This window comes from Lutra lutra, chromosome 4 (assembly GCF_902655055.1).
Source record: "Lutra lutra chromosome 4, mLutLut1.2, whole genome shotgun sequence".
NCBI classification, from domain to species: Eukaryota; Metazoa; Chordata; class Mammalia; order Carnivora; family Mustelidae; genus Lutra; species Lutra lutra.
In genome coordinates, this window is record NC_062281.1 from 98,466,647 (window position 1) to 98,489,140 (window position 22,494).

At 43.6% G+C, this 22,494-nt stretch overlaps 1 protein-coding gene across 3 annotated transcripts in view; it reads left to right on the top strand.

Annotated features, from left to right (window-relative positions):
• The first annotated feature begins 8,059 nt into the window (after positions 1–8,059).
• Positions 8,060–22,494, top strand: part of TSPAN2 (tetraspanin 2) — a 67,967-nt gene continuing 53,532 nt past the window's right edge. For all 3 annotated transcript variants that reach the window (XR_007126972.1, XM_047728147.1, XM_047728148.1), the window contains exon 1: positions 8,060–8,194. Coding sequence is in view for 2 of the 3 variants with exons in the window: in XM_047728147.1 (XP_047584103.1) it covers positions 8,126–8,194 (69 nt within the window). In the remaining variant the exon portion in view is untranslated. The remainder of the gene's footprint in view (positions 8,195–22,494) is intronic.

A 22,494-nucleotide genomic window follows, 5' to 3' on the forward strand; every position in this document is an offset into this window, starting at 1 on the left:
CTGAGAGGAAAGTAAATAGCGATATAAGCCGTTCTCAAGAAACAAGAAAGGTCTCAAATACGCAACCTAACCCTACGCCTACAGGAGCTGGAGAAAGAACAACAAAGAAAGCCTAAACCCAGAAGGAGAAGAGAAATAATAAAGATCAGAGCAGAATCCAATGAAATAGAAACCAAAAGAACAGTAGAACAAATCAATGAAATCAGGAGCTGGTTCTTTGAAATGATTAATAGGATTGATAAACCCCTGACCAGACTTATCAAAAAGAAAAGATAAAGGACCCAAATTAATAAAATCATGAATAAAAGAGGAGAGATCACAACCAACACCAAAGAAATATAAACAATTATAAGAACGTACTATGAGAAACTACACACCAGCAAATTTGACAGTCTGGAAGAAATGGATGCATTCCTAGAGACATATAAACTACCAAAACTGAACCAGGAAAATAGAAAACCTGAACAGACCTATAACCAGTAAGGAGATTGAAGCAGTCATCAAAAGTCTCCCAACAAACAAGAGCCCAGGGCCAGATGTCTTCCCAGGGGAATTCTACCAAATATTTAAAGAAGAATTAATACCTATTCTCCTGAAACTGTTCCAAAAAATGGAAGGAAAATTTCCAAACTCATTTTATGAGGCCAGCATCACCTTGATCCCAAAACCAAAGACCCCATCAAAAAGGAGAATTACAGACAGATATCCTTGATGAACACGGATGCAAAACTTCTCACTAAAATACTAGCCAATAGGATCCAACAGTACATTAAGAGGATTATTCGCTGCAACCAAGCTGTATTTATTCCTGGGCTGCAAGGTTGGTTCAACATCTGCAAATCAATCAATGTGATACAATACGTTAGTAAAAGAGAGAAAAAGAACATATGATACTCTCAATAGATGCTAAAAAAGCATTTGACAAAGGACAGCATCCTTTCTTGATCAAAACTCTTCACGGTTTAGGGACAGAGGATACATACCTCAATATCATCAAAGCCATCTATGAAAAACCCACAGCAAATATCATCCTCAATGGGGAAAAACTGAGAGCTTTCCCCCTAAGGTCTGCAACATAGCAGGGCTGTCCACTATCACCACTGCTACTCAACATAGTCCTAGAACTCCTGGCCTCAGCAATCAAACAACAAAAAGAAATAAAAGGCATCCAAATTGGCAAAGAAGTCAAACTCTCATTCTTTGCAGATGATATGATACTTTATGTAGAAAACCCAAAAGACTCCACTCCAAAAAAGCTAGAACTCATACAGGAATTCAGTAAAGTGTCAGGATATAAAATCAATGCACAGAAACCAGTTGCATTTCTATACACCAACACAAGACAGAGGAAAGAGAAATTAAGGAGTCAACCCCATTTACAACTGCACCCCAAACATAAGATAGGCAGGAATAAATCTAACCAAAGAGGTAAAGAATCTGTACTCAGAAAACTGCAAAGTAGTCATGAAAGAAATTGAGGAAGACACAAAGAAATGGAAAAACATTCCATGCTCATGGACTGGGAGAACAAATACTGTAAAAATGTCTGTGCTACCTAAAGCAATCTACACATTTAATGCAATCCCTATCAAAATACCATCAATTTTTTCAAAGAAATGGAACAAACAATCCTAAAGTTTATATGGCTCCAGAGAAGACCCGAAATAGCCAGAGGAATGTTGAAAAAGAAAGCCAAAGTTGGCAGCGTTTCAATTCCAGACTTCAAGCTCTATTACAAAGCTGTCGTCACCAAGACAGTATGGTACTGGCACAAAACAGACACCTAGATCAATGGAACAGAACAGAGAGCCCAGAAATAGACCCTCAACTCTATGGTCAACTAATTTTCAACAAAGCAGGAAAGACTGTCCAGTGGAAAAAAGACAGCCTCTTCAACAAATGGTGTTGGGAAAATTGGACAGTCACATGCAGAAGAATGAACCTGGTTCCATTTCTTTACACCACACTAAAAAATAGACTCAAAATGGATGAAACACCTCAATGTGAGACAGGAATCCATCAGAATCCTTGAGGAGAACACAGGCAGCAACCTCTTCGACCTCAGGCACAGCAACTTCTTCCTAGAAACACGGACTAAGGCAGGGGAAGCAAGGGCAAAAGGGAAGTATTGGGACTTCATCAAGATCAAAAGCTTTTGCACAGCAAAGGAAACAGTCCACAAAACTAAAAGACAACTGACAGAATGGGAGAAGGTATTTGCAAATGACATATCAGATAAAGGGCTAGTATCCAAAATCTATAAAGAACTTATCAAATTCAACACCCGGAGAACAAATAATCCAATCAAGAAATGGGCAGAGGACATGAACAGACATTTCTGCAAAGAAGACATCCAGATGGCCAACAGAGACATTAAAATGTGCTCAATATCAGGGAGATACAAATCAAAACCACAGTGAGGTACCACCTCACACCAGTCAGAATGGCTAAAGTTAACCAGTCAAGAAATGACAGATGTTGGTGAGGATGCAGAGAAGGGGAACCCTACCACATTGTTGGTGGGAATGCAAGCTGGTCCAGCCACTCTGGAAAACAGTATGGGGGTTCCTCAAAAAGTTGGAAGTAGAGCTATCCTATGCCCCAGCCATGACACTACTGGGTATTTACCCTAAAAATACAAATGTAGTGATCCAAAGGTGCATGTGTACCCAAGTGTTTATAGCAGCAATGTCCACAGTAGCCAAACTATGGAAAGAACCTGGATGTCCATCAACAGATGATAGGGATAAAGAATGTGTGGTATATATGTACAATGGAATGCTATGCAGTAAAAAAAAAAAAAAAAAAAAAAAAAAAAAAAAAAAAAAAAAAAAAAACATTGGGGCGCCTGGGTGGCTCAGTGGGTTAAGCCGCTGCCTTCGGCTCGGGTCATGATCTCAGGGTCCTGGGATCAAGCCCCGCATCGGGCTCTCTGCTTGGCGGGGAGCCTGCTTCCTCCTCTCTCTCTGCCTGCCTCTCTGCCTGCTTGTGATCTCTCTGTCAAATAAATAAATAAAATCTTTAAAAAAAAAAAAACACCCCAAAATCTTGCCATTTGCAAAGATGTGGATGGAACTAGGGCATATTATGCTAAGTGAAATAAGTCAATCAGAGAACGACAGTTATTATATAATCTCCCTGATATGAGGAATTTAAGAGGCAGGGCAGGAGGTTGTGGGGTTAATGGAGGGAAAAATGAAACAAGATGGGACCAGAGAGGGAGACAAACCATGAGAGACTCTTAATCTCAGAAAACAAACTGAGGGTTGCTAGAGGGGCAGTGGGTGTGAGGGTTGGGGTGGTTGGGTGATGGACATTGGGGAGAATATGTGCTATGGTGAGCGCTGTAAATTGTGAAAGAATGATGATTCACAGACCTGTACCACTGAAACAAGTAATACATTATATGTTAATAAAAAAATAAAAAATAAAAATAAACAGATAATAATATTTTTTCAGGCAAGTATAAAGATTCAAGAGAAATGTTTCAAGCATAAAAATTACTTTAGGATTACACTTCATGGAAAAGATGGAATGGAAATACAAGTTCAAGGAGAAAAAAAAAGATGTCAAACTTTCGCTCAGGTAAAGAGGTGTTTATTCAGACTTTTTCATGTAGCTAATGAATATGTACAAATAACAAATTATGTTGTACACTTGAAACTCATATAATGTTGTGCATCCATTGCACCTCAATAAAAAATTATTTGAGTCAAGTTTCTCATCAATGAGAAATATTTAAAAATTGAGAGCTCGCCATCTACAAGCATTGATCAAAAATTTCCTGTTGTCATGTCAAGCACTAAACCTGATACATAAAAACAAATGGATGATGGTAGGTAGCAGATCACACTGACACTAAATTTCTCCTGGGTGCATTAAAATGAGGAACATGACCATTTTTTTTAATGTCAATATTTAAAATACATTAGAAACAACATCTTTTGCAAACTTAAAATTAAAGAATTTTGTATGTCGGTTGAAAAATAAATGAGGGTAAATACTGTACAATTTCACTTTTATGATGTTACAGAACAGGGAAAATTAATCATGAAAAAAATCAGAACAGTGTTTGGTGCTATAGGTGGTGGTATAGACCGACTGTAAAAGGGTTCAAGGGAACTTTCTAGGGTGATAGCAATGTTCTATACCTTAACAAAGTTTGAGGTTAGAAAGGCAAAAGTGTTTGTCAAAAATCATCAAATGGTGTACTTAATATGTCTAAATTTCATTAAGGTAAATTTTATCTCAAGAAAAAAAGAAAAACTATAAACAAATATATGAACTCTAGTTCATGTTATGCATGCTGAGGAATTTAGGGGTGAAATGTATTGGTGTCAAGAATTTATTTGGAAATGTATAAAAAATAAGATTGACAAATGGACAGATAGAACTAAAACAAAATGTTTATAGTGGAATCTAGGTGGTATGTATATGTTGTTCACTGTTCAATTTCAACTTTTCTGTTTGTTTGAAGATATTCACAACAGGGGCACCTGGGTGGCTCAGTGGGTTAAAGCCTCTGCCTTCAGCTCAGATCATGATCCCAGGGTCCTGGGATCGAGCCACACATTAGGCTCTCTGCTCAGCAGAGAGCCTGCTTCCTCCTCTCTCTCTGCCTGACTCTCTGCCTACTTGTGATCTCTGTCTGTCAAATAAATAAATAGAATCTTAAAAAAAAAAAAGAAAAATATTCACACAAAATATTGGGGAACAAATAATTTTTTTTTCATAATTCTTTAAGGCATATATGGGTAAAAATTTGAAGACCATTGGTTTCTGTCATCACCATTTGTTAATGAATCTTTAACCTAAACTTACAGCCCAAACCTCTCTCCAGAATCTCAGTCATCTTTCCATCTGTCTCCTGGAATGCTCCATCTGGATTTCCCATCAGTTCTAAAACTCAACAAATCCAAACATGAATTTATTGTCTTCCTGTGTCAGTTAGAAATACCATCAGCTACAAGTAACAGAATAGAACAAACAAAACAAGGGTGATTTCTCTTATGTAACAAGAGATCTGGAGGTAGGTGGCTGCTGGTGTTGGTTCATCTCCTGGCTAACAGGTCTACCATTCCCTTGCCTTCCCTCATAGTCACAAAGTGTTCTGCGTCTCCAGGCATCATGTCTGAGTTCAAGATAGGAAAAGGGGGAAGGAAGCAATGCCAGTGACAACTGAACTTTTATCAACACAGCTTCAGATTTTCCAGAAGCCTCCCAGCAGACTTCCCCATAAATCCCATTAATCAGACTGTTGCCCTAGCTGCAAAGGAAACCAGGAGGCAAGTACTTAACTTCCTTATCCTCTAAATTCAATGAAGGATTGGGTGATGGGTGAACCTGCCTACAGTATCTGTAACATTCTTCCCAACCCGCTCCACCTCCTATACCCCTCATCTGTGTTTACAGTCCCAGGACCTGACTAGTCACCCAAGTAAGGAGCCCCAGGAGTTATCTTTAGCTCTCTTTCCCCTCTACTCATCATATCCACTGTTTGGATCTTTTCTCAGTCTTTGAATCTCTCTCACATCTGAGCCTCTTTCCCATACCCACTGCCACTGTCTTGGCTCATGTTCTCATTTCCTCCCTGAACTGCTCTAACAGTCTCTTAGTCTCAAGTCTTAACTTCAAACCATCCTCCATGTGGCCCCAGGTTGACCATTCTAAAAACAGACATCTAACCATCTTATCCCCTGCCTAGATGTTATCTGTGGCTTTGCCTAACACCTAGTTTAAAGGCTAACTTCCTTAGTATGTTATGTAACATAGTCCTGCAGTTTCCTTAATAACATACTCCTGAAACTGCCTCGTCAGAGTGCCCCAGTCCTGTCAAGGATCAACTCCCTTAAGACACAACTTCCTAGAGGGAGGAGCTGGGGAAGTCGATACTCAAAATCCAAACCTGTTGTGCTAGGCAGACAGCCATCTGTCTTTAATACATTTGTGCTAAAACTGTAGTATGAAAGAACAATAGATTTACATATTATAATAAGGGATCTTTTCCCAGAGACTATAGAATATATCATCTCTAAATGTTATTTTATCTTGGAGACATAAATTTAACAATATATTTAAAGGTTAATGTCATTGTTGTTCATTCAGTTCAGAGATTTACTGAATGCCCACTATGTATTAGACACTATACTTTAGTTCTTTTCCTTTATAATAGAACAGAGATGACAGATCTAGAACAGTGTTCAATTGAAGCTATCTGCCACTTTCTGCATACCTAATGACTTCCATCTTTTTCTCTATTGCACTATTTAAGACTTATTCTTATCACCAGCATCAGCACTTTCATGTTTCTATCTTCTACTCATTTTCATAAATAAAATTCATTAGATATTCAAACATATGTCTAAAGGCACAGATGGAGGCAAAGATGGCAACATGGTCAAAACTGGTTGATTTTTTTTTTTTTTTAAGATTTTGTTTATTTATTCGGCAGAGAGAGAGAACACAAGCAGAGGGAGCGGCAGGCAGAGGCAGAGGGAGAAGAAGGCTCCCCACTAAGCAGGGAGCCCAATGTGGGGCCTGATCCCCCGAGTAGAAGACAAACACTTAACCGATTGAGCCATCCAATCCAGGCACCCCAAAACTCACTGATTGATAGAATGCCATGTGATAATAGTTAAGCTTTCTAGAGCACTTATTTTGTGCCAGGCACCCTTCAAGGCACTCTACAAATAGGATCTCCTTGATCTTCACAACTCTATGAAGTAGGTACCATGATCTCCACGTGGCAGATGAGGAAACTGTGGCCCAAGGGTAGTTTTGCACCTTTGTCGGATGAAAGCTATGCCCAACACCTCCCAGACTCACCTCCTGTCTGCTTCACTTGAGTTAACTACATTTCTCCTAGTTCCAGGTGGTGGTCTGTGGTCTCTCCAGCGTTATGCTTCTGCACATGCTGTCCCTTCTGTCCCGACTGCTTGTCCTCTGTGCTCATTCCTGGAGACCGAGTGAGGCCCACGCTTCTCAGTGAAGTCTCCTCTTTCTGGTGAGGTGCGGTCAGGCTGTGGTGGCAAGCACCTTGCCCAGCGTCCTCATCCTGCTCTATTTACGTGCTTACAGCTCTCTCTCTCTCACCAGAGATGATGCTGCCAGGCATGGCTGTCTCCTCATGCTGGAGTCCCTGGGGCTTGCTACTATGCCCGGCCTGGAATCAGCACTTAAAGGCTTGCTGAAGTGATGCATAGCATCCCTGGATTTTACACTCTGTTGTCGCCCCCACGCCGTCTGACACCACATATTGCAGACACTTAGTCAATGGGGAGCGGGAGCCTGGTTTCCCAGCCAGCAGCCTAACTTAATGAAACAGAGCAAAACAAAACCCGCCCCCTTTTCTCCCATCTCCACATCACAATAATCCCCGAGGGCCTGAACTCCTTTCCAAGCCCTCCCATCAGTCGAATGCAGAGGGACCCTAGGGAGACCCTGACTCCCCTCCGCTGGCTAGGCGGAGCAGGGTGGGGAGCAGCCGTCAGGGCGCAGAGCAGCCTCATCCCGCGCCTTCTGCCAGTTCTTGCCTATTAAGGTAAGATTTCTCGGAGGAGAGCGGGAGGGACCGGCGGAGGAGCCAGGGGAGCACAGACCCCGGCCGGGTGCCCCGCGACGGGTACTGCCAGCTTCAGGGCAGCCCCGGATCCTACTTTGCTCTTCTACCCGAGGCCACCTTCCTAGGTTTCCATAGCCACTGAGGCCATGTCCTCATTCTCCACCGCCACCGCAGGCCTCAAATGAGTCTCTGCACAGGACGCTGATTAAATGGGTCTCGGGTCCCCAGCGGACGCTCCTTCCCGGCAGAAGCACCGAGGGCGCTGCGCCCGCGGGGCACGGCACCGGCAGAACGCACCCGGCGTTACCCGGGCAGAGCCCGGGACGCGTCCTTCCGGCCGCCAGATCTCCGCGCTCTCTGCGCCCCCACCCCACGCCAGACTCTCGGGGTCCTCGGGGGCCGGCTCCCGCCCAGCGCCCGGCTCGGGCCCCGCCCCTCCGCCCCGCCCCCCGAAGGCCCCGCCCACGGCCCCTCGCGCTCCGCCCCCTCCCCGCCGGCTCCCGCCGCTCCCGGCGCTCCGAGCGCGGGCCTGGGGACACGGGATCCCGCCGCCGGGGCCGCAGCATGGGGCGCTTCCGCGGGGGTCTGCGGTGCATCAAGTACCTGCTGCTGGGCTTCAACCTGCTCTTCTGGGTGAGACCCGCAGCTGGGCAGGCCGGGCAGGGGAGGGGCCGGGCGGGGGCGCAGGGCCGGGGTCCCCGGGGAGCTGGCCGCTGCAGCGTCCGAGCCGGGCTCCAGAAGGCTGGGTGTTCAAAAAGGCTGAGGTGAGGAGGAGGCAGACAAAGAGGGAGGGGAGGGATAGCGGGAGGGATGGAGGGAGAGAGAGCAGAGGGAGGGAGAGATTGAGCAACAAGGAACGGTGAGAAGCGGGTTGGGGGGGTGGGGGGACACCTTGTGGCTCTTCCCTTTGAGGAAGCTCTGCCTCAGCTGGTGACTCCAGGTGCGGGGACACCAGCCCCTCCTCACCTCACCTCCTGAGGAGTCAGCTCCCCACCTGGCCTCCGGGGCACTCACCCCTTGTCTCTCTGCCCTTCCGCTGCAACCAGGGCCTGGCCAGGGCGCTGGGAGAGAAACCCCTGTGCCAGTGCGGGGGCTGCCAGGGGTGGTGCCCCAAAGCGCGTGTGTGGAGACACCACCTGGCGGTGATGGTTTTGTTTAAGGAAATTGGGGGTAGGAGTGAAAATGGTGAGAGGGGGGCAGCTGTCGTGCTTATTCTGGGTGTTAGAGGAGGGTACTTGGCTGCGAGGAGGTGGTGATACTCTTCCCTGAAGCGAACGGACAGAAGAGAGGGGCTTCCAAAGGGCAACAGCATCTCCCAACAGCCCCTAGCCCACAGCCTCTGCTAAATACCACAGATGATCTCATTCAACTTCGCACTGAACCAACATTCCCCGGATTAGTGGTTCACAGAGAGACAGGGGCCATGCCCCTTGTCTCCCATATTATTGGGACAAGGTTAGGGCCAGACTATCCCTATATTCCCTGGTTACCCTGTCTCAGGCTCTGGAGGACTGCAAAAATTATCTTGTCTGCACATTCCTCTTGGGCTTTCTGAAGAAACTGTCAGTCAGTTAGACCCTGAGGGAAAATATAAATATTGTTTTGGGCTCTTAACGCTAGTGGGGAACAGCAGCAGCCCGGGTACTCAGAAGCAACTAGGAGAGGGGAGGGTGGTGATTGTCCTATCTGCTCCAGGGAGTTTGTCTTCCATGACTGCAACTAATTAATTATTGAATGATGGGCTCTGCTTGTGTCTGCCAACCCATTAGCCCAGATGCCTGGGTGACTCCAGCAACTCTAACCTCTCATAAGACAACTTGTCATGCTCTGCATCCTTCAGCAGGGGAAAGTGTGAAGGAGGCACCCCAAAGACGGCCCCTGAATTTTAAAAACACACATGGTTTTTGTACACCGGGCATTTACACTCAGCACACTACAGGGAGGGACATTTCTAAAGGTCCTTTATGTTGGCTTAATTTAAAAGGCTGTTAATTATAGATGTCATGCTTCGGTGACACCCTTCGCTCTCACTGCTTACAAATTCAAAACAAGTTTTCTCTCAGCCTCAGAAGGACTTCTCAGGCTGGGCTCAGTGCTTATTTAGTGCCTGATGCTGTGCCAGCCTTTCCAGAGATCATAGGAAGCATTTATTGAATGTTTTCAGTGTGTCAGGGACAGTGCTAAGCACACTGCATTCATTATTATACTCAATCCTGACGGTGATGCTCATGTATATAATATTGTTATCACCATTTTTACTCATGAAGAAACAGAGGCGCACATGTAGATTGACTTGCCCAAGGTCACATAGCCAATGTGTGGCAGAAGTGGGACTCTGACTCAGCCTCTGTGGTCCTAAGCGCTGTGGCACATTACACTCTTAAGCAGTGGTTCTCAGAGGGTGGTTCCTGGACTAGCAGCATCAGCATCTCCTGGGAACTTGTCGGAAATGTACATTCACTGCTCCATCTAGGCCAGCAGAAGCAGGATCTCTGGGGGAGGGACCCAGTAGTCTATGTTTGCAAGCCTTCTAGATAATTCTGATGCTTTCTTAAGCTTGAGAACCAATGTCAAACAATTATTAAATAAATATTATAAAGATAATTTATAATATGTAAATATAATTCAGTATATATAATTTATAAATATAAAATGCTGTTCCCTAAGATGCCAATGTTGCTAAGGAAACAAATCCAATGTATATAGAACAAAAAGTTAAGAAGTATATAATCAAGTGACAAATGTCACACTTTTGGCCATACATAGTAAAGAAGGTAAGCAGGAACAAAGCAATGTTTGAGCATTTGCCATGTGTTAGCCACTGGGGTTAGACATGACCTTTTATATATAGGAGGGTGCCTGGGTGGCTCAGTCAGTTAAGTGCCTGACTCTTGATTTTTGGACTCAGGTCATGATCTCAGAGTGGTGAGATGGAGCCCCACATTGGGCTCAGCGCTCAGGGAGGCATCTGCCTGAGATTCTCTCTCCCTCTCTCTCTGGCCCTACCCCTTGCTCTCTCTCTCTCTCTCTTTCTCTCTCTGAAATAAATCTTTAAAAAAAAAAAAAAGTTCAGAGAAAGGATTGCAGCAACAGTGAGGAGTCAGGACAGTTGTTCTGAAAAATAAGGTGTTTAAGCTGGACCTCAGAGGACTGGTAGAATGAAGGTGGGCAAGGCAAGAGGGGTGACATGCCACCTACCAGAGAGGAACAGCACAGGGCTGAGTGTGACTACCATCTGACAAAGGGGTCAGGCTCGAGGGCAGAGATTCCAAGCAGGGTGTGTTTGAGTAAGTTATTCTTACTTCTAGGTGTGTGTTTGCTCATCTATACCATTAGAGCAATAGGGTTTTCAGGAGGATTAAAACAAAATGGTGTGAAGTGCCTGACCTCATCTTCTTATGAACCTAGTACATAGTAAGTGCTCAAAAAACATTATTTTTTTGTGCCTGTTATTATGTTATTAGTGCCTGCACGTAGGAGCATCCAGTAAAACTTAATTCTCTTTCCCGAGTCCCTTAATTTGGGGTAATAGCATCTATGTTCGCCAAATGACTTGGAGCTTGTCTTTGTTGTAGGGTGACTACACATTATCCTCTCAATTTGTACTTGTGAATTTTCTCCACTCGAACTTGGAATGTTTTGAGAGCAGGCTTTTTTTTTTTTCTTTTTTTCTTTTTTCCTCTTATGTTCACAATTATATCTCCAGGGCCTAGAACAGAGCCCAGCACACAGGAGGCATTCAGTAAATATGCGTAGAATGAATGAATGAATCTGCAGCTTAGAGCACTTGGTACCAACGGCCTTCCCAACTTGCACTGATAATCAATGATCTGAAAGATTGATCTACCTCTTCCTGCACATTACCTGTTGATCTGTCCTTTGTCTGCACAGACTGAACCCAGGAGGGGGTTATGGGGCCTTCCTCTCTCCCAACTCCATGGGAGGATGGGGCCGAGGGTGTCTGAACAGCGCAGTTATGGAGGCTTTCCCGAGTCTTAGATATGCACCACCATAGGGAAAGGGCCAACTGAAACCGGTACATCATCATTTAGGGGAAAGTGATTATTGGGGATAAATTATCTAGATATCTGCCTTCACTGTAACTGAGGGAACCTGATTCCAGGAAAAGCCCCACCCTAGTTTCTGAAGTTGTTTTTCCTGGTTGGAGGGGTTTGTGGGAAGTTTGTGGAAGGGCAGAGGGTGGGGGCTGGTTTTCCTCGAAGACTCAGCTTTAGCTGTGACTTCACTTGTCTTATTCACGCACCCCTTGGCATGCTTGGGTGCCTGCCCTCCTGAGCTATAAAGTCCCCCTCTTTGACCGTACTCTCTTTTCCTATCAGGAATTCACCAGAAGGCAGGCAAGGAGGTGGGGGGCGGGTGTGTTCTGTGATCTGCAGTTTGTCCCCTTGGGTGACCACACTCTTTCCTATCAGGAATTCACCAGAAGGCAGGCAAGGAGGTGGGGGGCGGGTGTGTTCTGTGATCTGCAATTTGACAAATTGATTTGCAGGCTCCTCTGGCAGCTTGGTTTAAGTAAGTTTCCCTAGGCTGTGCTCCTGATTTTATAAACATTCAGCTAGATCCTGCCAGAGCCGGCACAGCTCTGCCAGCCCAGGGCCGCCAACTGTATTCACCACTATATTTTTTAAAACAAAAGTAGAGCCTGGTCATGAACCCCACTAAATTCATTTCTGTTGTCATGGTTGATGTCTAACATGGAACCCCTCCCACCATCTGTCATGTCTAAATTCGGACACTATAATCAGATAGCACGGCATAGGCCCGTGCCTCTCACTGGAATCACCTTTATTTTTTTTTTCCTCCGTTGCATAGCAATATAAATAAAACACTACAGTCCACCAAGCCACATATGTTGGTTTCAAGAAAAACTTGGGCGCTGTTTATTCCTTGCTTTATTGTTGTACGCTCAGCGTTTTCCTATCATTGTGCTGTACTGAGCAGCTCGGTGTTAGCGACCGAGAGGAAGCAGGACTGTTCACATGCCATATATGGCTTGTCTGAACTTGCTTTCCTTTCCTTCTCACCAGCATTCATGCAGCTCTGGGGGTTTGGTCAATGTCGCCTAACGGGTGGCTGTTAGGAATGATCGTGTCCCGCCAGCCCGGGAGTGAAAGATGTTTGATGCTACTGGGTCCCAGTAGCTACTGCCTCCTCCTCTTCCTCAAACTTGTTTCAAACAGTAATTTCAGAGCTAACACCCCTGTCAGGAATACTGGTTGAAACAAAAAATTTCCTGAAGAAAGTATTCTTTGGGGTCCACCCAAAAGCTAGACCACCCCAGAAGGCAGATAGGAATTTCCTTGGTCTTCTTGTAGGATAGTCTTCGTTTCTCATAGCTGTCAAGGTGGGAAGACAGCAGGAGAGGCCATCCTCCCCTGACGTGGATGAGAAAGGCCTGGTGTGGCTGGAAGGGTCCAAGTGTCTATGATAAGGGCCAGTGTGCAAAGGCTAGAGGGCGAGTGCCAGCAGTCCACAGACCTCGAACAGGTCCAGGCAGGATGGCCATTCAAAGCCAGGGACTCAAAGCCAGGAAGGTGGATGCTGGCATCACACTGCCTGGGTTGACTCTTCCCTGTATTATTTACTAACTAGGGGACCTTGGGTACACTGTTTAGCCTATTTGAGCCTCAGTTTTCTCATCTGGAAAATGGACATAATTAAGTACCAACATCAACCTGTGATTTTTTAGTGCAGATAAAATCGGTTAATACCTGTCAAGTAGTAAGTAGTATGGTCCGCGTACATAGTTAATACTCAGTAATGTAAGATAGTAGTAGTAGTTATATTTAAGCACTGGAAACACAAGTAGAAACCAGAATCCAAGAGGTTCATAAAAGTAAAAAGAAACAGCAAATAAGCATCCTAGGTCCAACCAACCAAGAAAAAGAGCAAGAGTTCCACAGATTCTCAAAAGCATGGAATTCAAAGGAGAGATTTCCTTCTCTGCAGGCACTTGGGAAACATATACTGATGACCTAGTGTGTGCCCAGCACCCTGCCAAGTGTCTGGGCATTCAAAAATGATGAAGACTCGGTCCTTGATTTTGAGACACTCGGGCGTCTATTTACTCCTCCATTTTGCCTTGGAGTAGTTTATTTCCTCTCTAGTGTCTTTGTTTCCTGAGGCAGTGGCTATCTCTTGCCAAAGGAGGAGGGATCCTCCTCCTTTCAGCCCTCAGCACCTAGCAGAGGTTCAGCAGTTACTGGCAAAGCTCCAGCTCCCAGGATTCTGGGCATCAATGCCCACACAGGCACTGCTCTTCGTTCCCTGCCCTGACCCTCTGCTACCAAAGGGAAGCCTTGGAAGGCACAGGAAAACCTTGGGGATTGGTACTGTCTCATTTCAGTATGTATGCAAATCATCTGAGGATCTTGTCCAAATATATATTCTGTTCTACTGGGTTTTTTTTTTTTAAAGACTTATTTATTTATTTATTTATTTATTTATTTATTTATTTATTTCAGAGACAGACAGAGAGAGAGAGAGAGAGAGAGAGACATGCACATATGTGCATGAGCATGCAAGCGGGGAGGGGCAGAGGGAAAGGCAGACAGAGAATCCAAGCACACTCTCTGCTAAGTGCAGACACTGAGCTCAGTCCCAGGACCCTGACATCATGACCTAAGCTGAAATTAAGACCCTGAGGTCATGACCTGAGCTGAAATCAAGAGCCCAACACTTAACTGACTGAGCCACCCAGACACCCCAGTAGGTCGGCATTTCTAACAAGCCTCCAGGTGATGCTAATGCTGCTGGTCTAAGGAATACACTCTGAAAACCAGTGGTAAAGACCTACTGGTCGCTCACATTTCTGAATGGGGCAGAGAGGACCCTATGTCTTGGCTTCCTTATGGCACTTCTCTCTCTCTCTCTTTTTTAAATTAACACATAATGTATTATTTGCTTCAGGGATACAAGTCTGTGAAATATCAGTCCTACACAATTCACAGCACTCACCATAGCACATACCCTCCCCAATGTCCATCACCCAGCCACCCTATCCCTCCCCGACGCCCCAGCAGCCCTCAGTTTTTTTTCCTGAGATTAAGAGTCTTTTATGGTTTGTCTCCTTCCCTGGTCCCATCTTGCTTCATTTTCCCCCTCCATTCCCCCCACGATCCCCCACCCTGCCTCTTAAATTCCTCATATCAGAGAGATCATATGATAATTGTCTTTCTCTGATTAATATATTTTGCTTAACATAATACACTCTAGTTCCATCCACGTCATTGCAAATGGCAAGATTTTGGGGGCGGGGGTTGATGGCTGCATATTATTCCATTATATATATATATATATATATATATATATATACATACACACACACACACACACACACCTATATACCACCTTTTCTTTATCCATATCATCTGTTGATGGACATCTAGGTTCTTTCCATAGTTAGCCTTTCCATAGCCTTTCCATAGGCTATTGTGGACATTGTTATAAACATTCGGGTACGGGTATCCCTTTGGATCACTACATTTGTATCTTTAGGGTAAATACCCAGTAGTGAGACTGCTGGGTCGTAGGGTAGCTCTATTTTCAACTTTTTGAGGAACCTCCATGCTGTTTTCCAGAGTGGCTACACCAGCTTGCATTCCCTCCAACAGTGTAGGAGGGTTCCCATTTCTCGGCATCCTCGCCAGGATCTGTCATTTCCTGACTGGTTAACTTTAGCCATTATGATTGATGTGTGATGGTACCTCACTGTGGTTTTGATTTGTATCTCCCTGATGTCGAGTGATGTTGAAAACTTTTTCATGTGTCTGGTGGCCATTTGGAGGTCTTCTTTGCAGAAAGTCTGTTCGTGTCTTCTGCCCATTCCTTGATTGGATTATTTGTTCTCCAGGTGTTGAATTTGATAAGTTCTTTATAGATTTTGGATACTAGCCCTTTATCTGATATGTCATTTGCAAATACCTTCTCCCATTCTGTCAGTTGTCTTTTAGTTTTGTGGACTGTTTCCTTTGCTGTGCAAAAGCTTTTGATCTTGATGAAGTCCCAATACTTCCCTTTTGCCCTTGCTTCCCCTGCCTTAGTCCGTGTTTCTAGGAAGAAGTTGCTGTGCCTGAGGTCGAAGAGGTTGCTGCCTGTGTTCTCCTCAAGGATTCTGATGGATTCCTGTCTCACATTGAGGTGTTTCATCCATTTTGAGTCTATTTTTTAGTGTGGTGTAAAGAAATGGAACCAGGTTCATTCTTCTGCATGTGACTGTCCAATTTTCCCAACACCATTTGTTGAAGAGGCTGTCTTTTTTCCACTGGACAGTCTTTCCTGCTTTGTTGAAAATTAGTTGACCATAGAGTTGAGGGTCTATTTCTGGGCTCTCTGTTCTGTTCCATTGATCTAGGTGTCTGTTTTGTGCCAGTACCATACTGTCTTGGTGACGACAGCTTTGTAATAGAGCTTGAAGTCTGGAATTGAAACGCTGCCAACTTTGGCTTTCTTTTTCAACATTCCTCTGGCTATTTCGGGTCTTCTCTGGAGCCATATAAACTTTAGGATTGTTTGTTCCATTTCTTTGAAAAAATTGATGGTATTTTGATAGGGATTGCATTAAATGTGTAGATTGCTTTAGGTAGCACAGACATTTTTACAGTATTTGTTCTCCCAGTCCATGAGCATGGAATGTTTTTCCATTTCTTTGTGTCTTCCTCAATTTCTTTCATGACTACTTTGCAGTTTTCTGAGTACAGATTCTTTACCTCTTTGGTTAGATTTATTCCTGCCTATCTTATGTTTGGGGTGCAGTTGTAAATGGGGTTGACTCCTTAATTTCTCTTTCCTCTGTCTTGTGTTGGTGTATAGAAATGCAACTGGTTTCTGTGCATTGATTTTATATCCTGACACTTTACTGAATTCCTGTATGAGTTCTAGCTTTTTGGAGTGGAGTCTTTTGGGTTTTCTACTTAAAGTATCATATCATCTGCAAAGAATGAGAGTTTGACTTCTTTGCCAATTTGGATGCCTTTTATTTCTTTTTGTTGTTTGATTGCTGAGGCCAGGAGTTCTAGGACTATGTTGAGTAGCAGTGGTGATAGTGGACAGCCCTGCTATGTTGCAGACCTTAGGGGGAAAGCTCTCAGTTTTTCCCCATTGAGGATGATATTTGCTGTGGGTTTTTCATAGATGGCTTTGATGATATTGAGGTATGTATCCTCTGTCCCTAAACCGTGAAGAGTTTTGATCAAGAAAGGATGCTGTCCTTTGTCAAATGCTTTTTTAGCATCTATTGAGAGTATCATATGTTCTTTTTCTCTCTTTTACTAACGTATTGTATCACATTGATTGATTTGCAGATGTTGAACCAACCTTGCAGCCCAGGAATAAATACAGCTTGGTTGCAGCGAATAATCCTCTTAATGTACTGTTGGATCCTATTGGCTAGTATTTTAGTGAGAAGTTTTGCATCCGTGTTCATCAAGGATATCTGTCTGTAATTCTCCTTTTTGATGGGGTCTTTGGTTTTGGGATCAAGGTGATGCTGGCCTCATAAAATGAGTTTGGAAATTTTCCTTCCATTTTTTGGAACAGTTTCAGGAGAATAGGTATTAATTCTTCTTTAAATATTTGGTAGAATTCCCCTGGGAAGACATCTGGCCCTGGGCTCTTGTTTGTTGGGAGACTTTTGATGACTGCTTCAATCTCCTTACTGGTTATAGATCTGTTTAGGTTTTCTATTTTCCTGTTCAGTTTTGGTAGTTTATATGTCTCTAGGAATGCATCCATTTCTTCCAGATTGTCAAATTTGCTGGGGTATGGTTTCTCATAATATGCTCTTATAATTGTTTGTATTTTTTGGTGTTGGTTGTGATCTCTCCTCTTTCATTCATGATTTTTTAAAAAAGATTTTGTTTATTTATTTGATAGACAGAGGTCACAAGTAGGCAGAGAGGGACGCAGAGAGAGGGGGGAAGCAGGCTCCCGCTGAGCAGAGAGCCTGATACAGGGCTCAATCCCAGGACCCTGGGATCATGACCTGAGCCGAAGGCAGAGGTCTTTAACCCACTGAGGCACCCAGGCACCCCTCATCATGATTTTACTAATTTGGGTCCTTTATCTTTTCTTTTTGATAAGTCTGGTCAGGGGTTTATCAATCCTATTAATTGTTTCAAAGAACTAGTTCCTAGTTTCGTTGATCTGTTTTGTTCTCTGGTTTCTATTTCATTGATTTCTGCTCTGATCTTTATTATTTCTCTTCTCCTTCTGGGTTTAGGCTTTCTTTGCTGTTCTTTCTCCAGCTCTTTAGGTGTAGGATTAGGTTGTATATTTGAGACCTTTCTTGTTTCTTGAGAAAGGCTTGTATCGCTATTTACTGTCCTCTCAGGACCACCTTTGCTGTGTCCCAAAGATTTTGAGCAGTTGTGTTTTCATTTTCTTTTCATTTGTTTCCATGAATTTTTTCAATTCTTTAATTTCCTGATTGACCCATTCATTCTTTAGTAGGATGCTCTTTAGTCTCCATGTATTTGAGTTCTTTCCAACTTTCCTCTAGTTTCAAAGCACTTTGGTCTGAAAATATGCAGGGAATCATCCCAATCTTTTGATACCGGTTGATACCTGATTTGTGACCCATGATGTGACCTATTCTGGAGAATGTTCCACATGCACTAGAGAAGAATGTGATTCTGTTGCTTTGGGATGGAATGTTCTGAATATATCTGTGATGTCCATTTGGTCCAATGTTTCATTTAAAGACTTTATTTCCTTATTGATCTTTTGCTTTGATGATCTATCCATTTCAGTGAGGAGGGTGTTAAAGTCCCATACTATTATTGTATTATTGTCGATGTGTTTCTTTGATTTTGTTATTAATTGGTTTACATAATTGACTGCTCCCATGTTAGGTGCATAGATATTTAAAATGGTTAGATCTTCTTGTTGGACAGACCCTTAAAGTATTATATAGTGTCCTTTCTCATCTCTTATTATAGTCTTTGGCTTAAAATCTAATTTATCTGATATAAGGATTGCCACCCCAGCTTACTTTTGATGTTCATTAACATGGTAAATTGTTTTCCACCCCCTCACTTTAAATGTGGAGGTGTCTTTGGATCTAAAATGAGTCTTTTGCAGACAGCAGATCAATGGGCTTTGTTTTTTATCCATTCTGATACCTTGTGTCTTTTGGTTGGGGCATTTTTCCCATTTACATTCAGGGTAACTATTAAAAGATATGACTTTAGTGCTATTGTATTGCCTGTCACTGTTACTGTATATTGTCTCTGTTCCTTTCTGGTCTGTTACTTTTAGGCTCTCTTTTTGCTTAGAGGACCACTTTCAGTATTTCCTATGGGGCTAGTTTGGTGTTTGCAATTCTTTTAGTTTTTGTTTGTCCTAGAAGCTTTTTATCTCTCCTTCTATTTTCAGTGACAGCCTAGCTGGATATAGTATTCTTGGCTGCATATTTTTCTTGTTTAGTGCTCTGAATATATCATGCCAGTCCTTTCTGGCCTGCCAGGTCACTGTGAATAGGTATGCTGTCTTATGGCACTTCTCTTAATTCCAGTTACAATTTAACCATTATTGTTTCAAGACTTTTTTTTTCATATAAAGACTTGATGGTTTCTAGAATTACCAGGTAGCCATGTTTTCATTGTCCATTGCATTTCACTGTGTAATTTTAGAACATCCATGCAGTGTGTTTGGACCTCCAACTGTGTGGCAAAAGAGAACATAACCTCTGTCTTCTACCTTAATATTGACAATTAATATCACAACAGGGCTGTTCTCCTGAAGTAAGTGATACTGTACTGACTACTGAGACATGTCATGGTTGCTAAAGAATCAGGAGGAGGAATGCAGGAAGAAGCAAGTAAAATGAGAATATCGGGGGCACCTGGGTGGCTCAGTTGGTTAAGCAACTGCCTTCGACTCAGGTTATGATCCTGGAGTCCCAGGATCAAGTCCCGCATTGGACTCCCAGCTCTTTGGGGAGTCTGCTTCTCCCTCTGACCTTATCTGGTATCATGTTCTCTCTCTCTCTTTCTCTCTCTCTCTCTTAAATAAGTAAATGAAATATTTTTTTTTTTTTAAATGAGACTATCAGATTGGTTGGGATCACATCTTACAGATGAGTAAGGGTTACCCTGGCCCACCTTTTAATCTTTTTTGGGTTTAATTGGGAACAAAAATAATAATGCTAATTAACATTCATATGATGTTTTAGTTTACCAAATGCTTCCACATGCATATCCCATTTGATCATGGATTACAGCAATCTCATGAACTAATGTAATTATCCCCATTTTAGAGGCATTGATGCTGAAAGTCAGGCCCGCCTGGTATATGAGAGAAGCAGGTTAGGTTGAAACCAGTACTGATCAGTTTAAGGCAGAGGAAAAGCAAGATGGGAATTGAGAAGGGATATGTATCAAGAGATTTTTTTAACTCAATTTCGGTAGCAAAATCTTGAGGAAGAGCAGTGTGATGTAAATGCAAGCTCTGTGCTGCTGCTTTCCTGAGCACATTTTGTACCCTGGCTCCTTTAATCCTCACATTGACCCCCTGAAATAGCAGCTCTTGTCATCCCCTAGTGTACACAGAAGGAAGCTGAGGTACGGAGAGTTTCAGAGATTTGCCAGGGACTCAGAGACAGCCAGCAGCAGGGCTGGGGTTCTGTGTGTGGCCCCAGAGTCTATGCTGTCCACCACTCCAATATGCAGAGGAATGGGAGACAAGGTTGGAGCTATGATGAGCACGTGAATTCCGATATGGTGGCTAGGCTACTAACCACATGTGGCTATTCAAATTTAAATTCATTAATACTAAAAGAGATTTCATATTTGGCTCCTAAGTCTCAGTAGCCACATGTCACATGCTTGGGAACCGTAAGTGGCAAATGGCTGTAATATTGGACAGCACAGATGGAGAACGTTACATGTATATCACTGAAGAAAGTTCTGTTGGATAGCTCTAGCCTAGATATAGTTATTCTTTCTCTCTAAATCATTTTTCCATTTCTCTCTTATTGGGTCTTATAAAACTAAAACTAAAGAGAGAGAGGGAGCATAGCTTCTAGAATGGGGCATTGACATACTGACTATGGATCATTTAGAAAACTCAAGGGATTCTAGCTGTCCTGGAAAGAGCATAGAGCTAACATAAAAATGAGTAGAGAAAGGCAGCCAAGGGCTTTGTTATTGGTACTATGGGAGTGGTGTTTCCTACCTTGGGTCAGATTCAGTTTTCGGTCTGAATGTAACGTTAGCAAGTCTACCACTAGAGTAAAACTAAGTGCTGGGCACTCCCCATTCTCAATGTGAAACTTGAACTCGTTTAACCTCTTAGGAAGGCACTATTATTACCTCCACTTTGCAAAGGAAGAAGCTGAGGGTTTGGGCAATCAAGTGTCTTGCGCAAGATCATAGAACCCGATTCAAATCTAGGATGCCTAGAAACAACCACCCCCCCCCCCCATCTGCTGCAGCCTCTTGACGTCACGACACCACAGTGTTATTATCCTGCCTCAAGGCACTGCTACACAGACTGAATACTCAGAAGAGCTAAAAGTTTCTAGAAGAGCAGTCAGCAGTGTCCCAAAGTGTATGCTTTGTTGTCCTCCCCATCATAATAGTGATTGGGAAAGAGTCAGCTTATAAACTGGGGCAAGGGAATTGGGCAGGGGTGGAAGAGACCCTAGCAGGGCAGGGCCTGGTGCCTTGCATGCTGCTGGCACTCGGCCAGGAAGCCCACTTGCTCGCCGTGCGCATGCTCAAATAGGCCTGGTCCCCTGCAAATGATCCAGTGCTGCTGGCCTTCAGGACACAAATGGCTTCTGGCAAGACTGCTGTGAAGTGAAAGCTCTCTGGAACACCAAGCTGGACGTCCGTGATTTCTCCGGGATTTCATCCAAGCTAACTTTTTAATAAACCAGAGCTCTTAGGCTTGTTCCAGGCTAACCTGAGTTCTACCTGAAATGTTTTTTTCCTGCCGTTGTCTCCCAGTAACACCTTAAACTGAGTATAGATCATTTCCATTGATTGACATGTAAGAATCCTATTTATCTCAAGAGTGGTTCTCAAACTACCTTGAACAATATTAGGCAGTAGAACAAATGTTAAACACCCAGTCTTTGCTCATAGGAAGCTCAATATAGATGAGACCTCACAGTAGCCATTGTAGACTTTGGAGCTGAGTGTTTACTCAGAGGGCAACCCTGAGATAAGCACCAGCTGGTGTTGCCAGGAGGAAGTCGGGGGATGTCATCAAGGCCATTACCGTCCTGGAAATCATCCGCTAGGTGAGGCAAGGCAGACCTTGGATTTTACTCACTTCGGTGACTGAGTGGATTGGATCTTCGTTCTGTGTGTATTTGATCTTCACTTCACCAGGCCATCTGCTCACTGCAGTCAGAAGCCAGCAGTCTGATACTTGTGTGGGTGTCCAAGACAACTATCCCACCATCCTCTTTCTCCAAATTCTTGCCGATATTTCCTTTCTCCTCCTTTGCCCTGTATTTCTTTAGAGAAAAAGCCTTGTGTAGAACCACTGAATAAACCCACTTCCCACCACCTGTCTTGGATCTGCTTTGTCACGACAGCAAGCTTTCCCCCAGCCCAGGTTAGTTTCCTTCCCCTGATCCCGGAATGCCACCAACCCTTCCACACTGCCTCCGTGCTGTCTGCCAGTTGATCCACACAAGTCAACTCCCAAATGATCTAAGCAAACAGAAGAAGGTATGTTCGGCCCAAATACATAGCCCCGCATTCCCTCCAGAGATGAATAGCTCACTCCTGATCCAGTCACAGCTGTGACTGTGGAACGCTACTGTCACGGCAGAGAATTCAACACTGATAGGTTTTAAAATACATCCTTACCTGAAAGAAGTCTTTCGGGAATTTCTTAGCATGAGCTGATTCTCATGGATTCGTTATAAGAAAAACAATAGGGAAAATCAGAAACCCTGG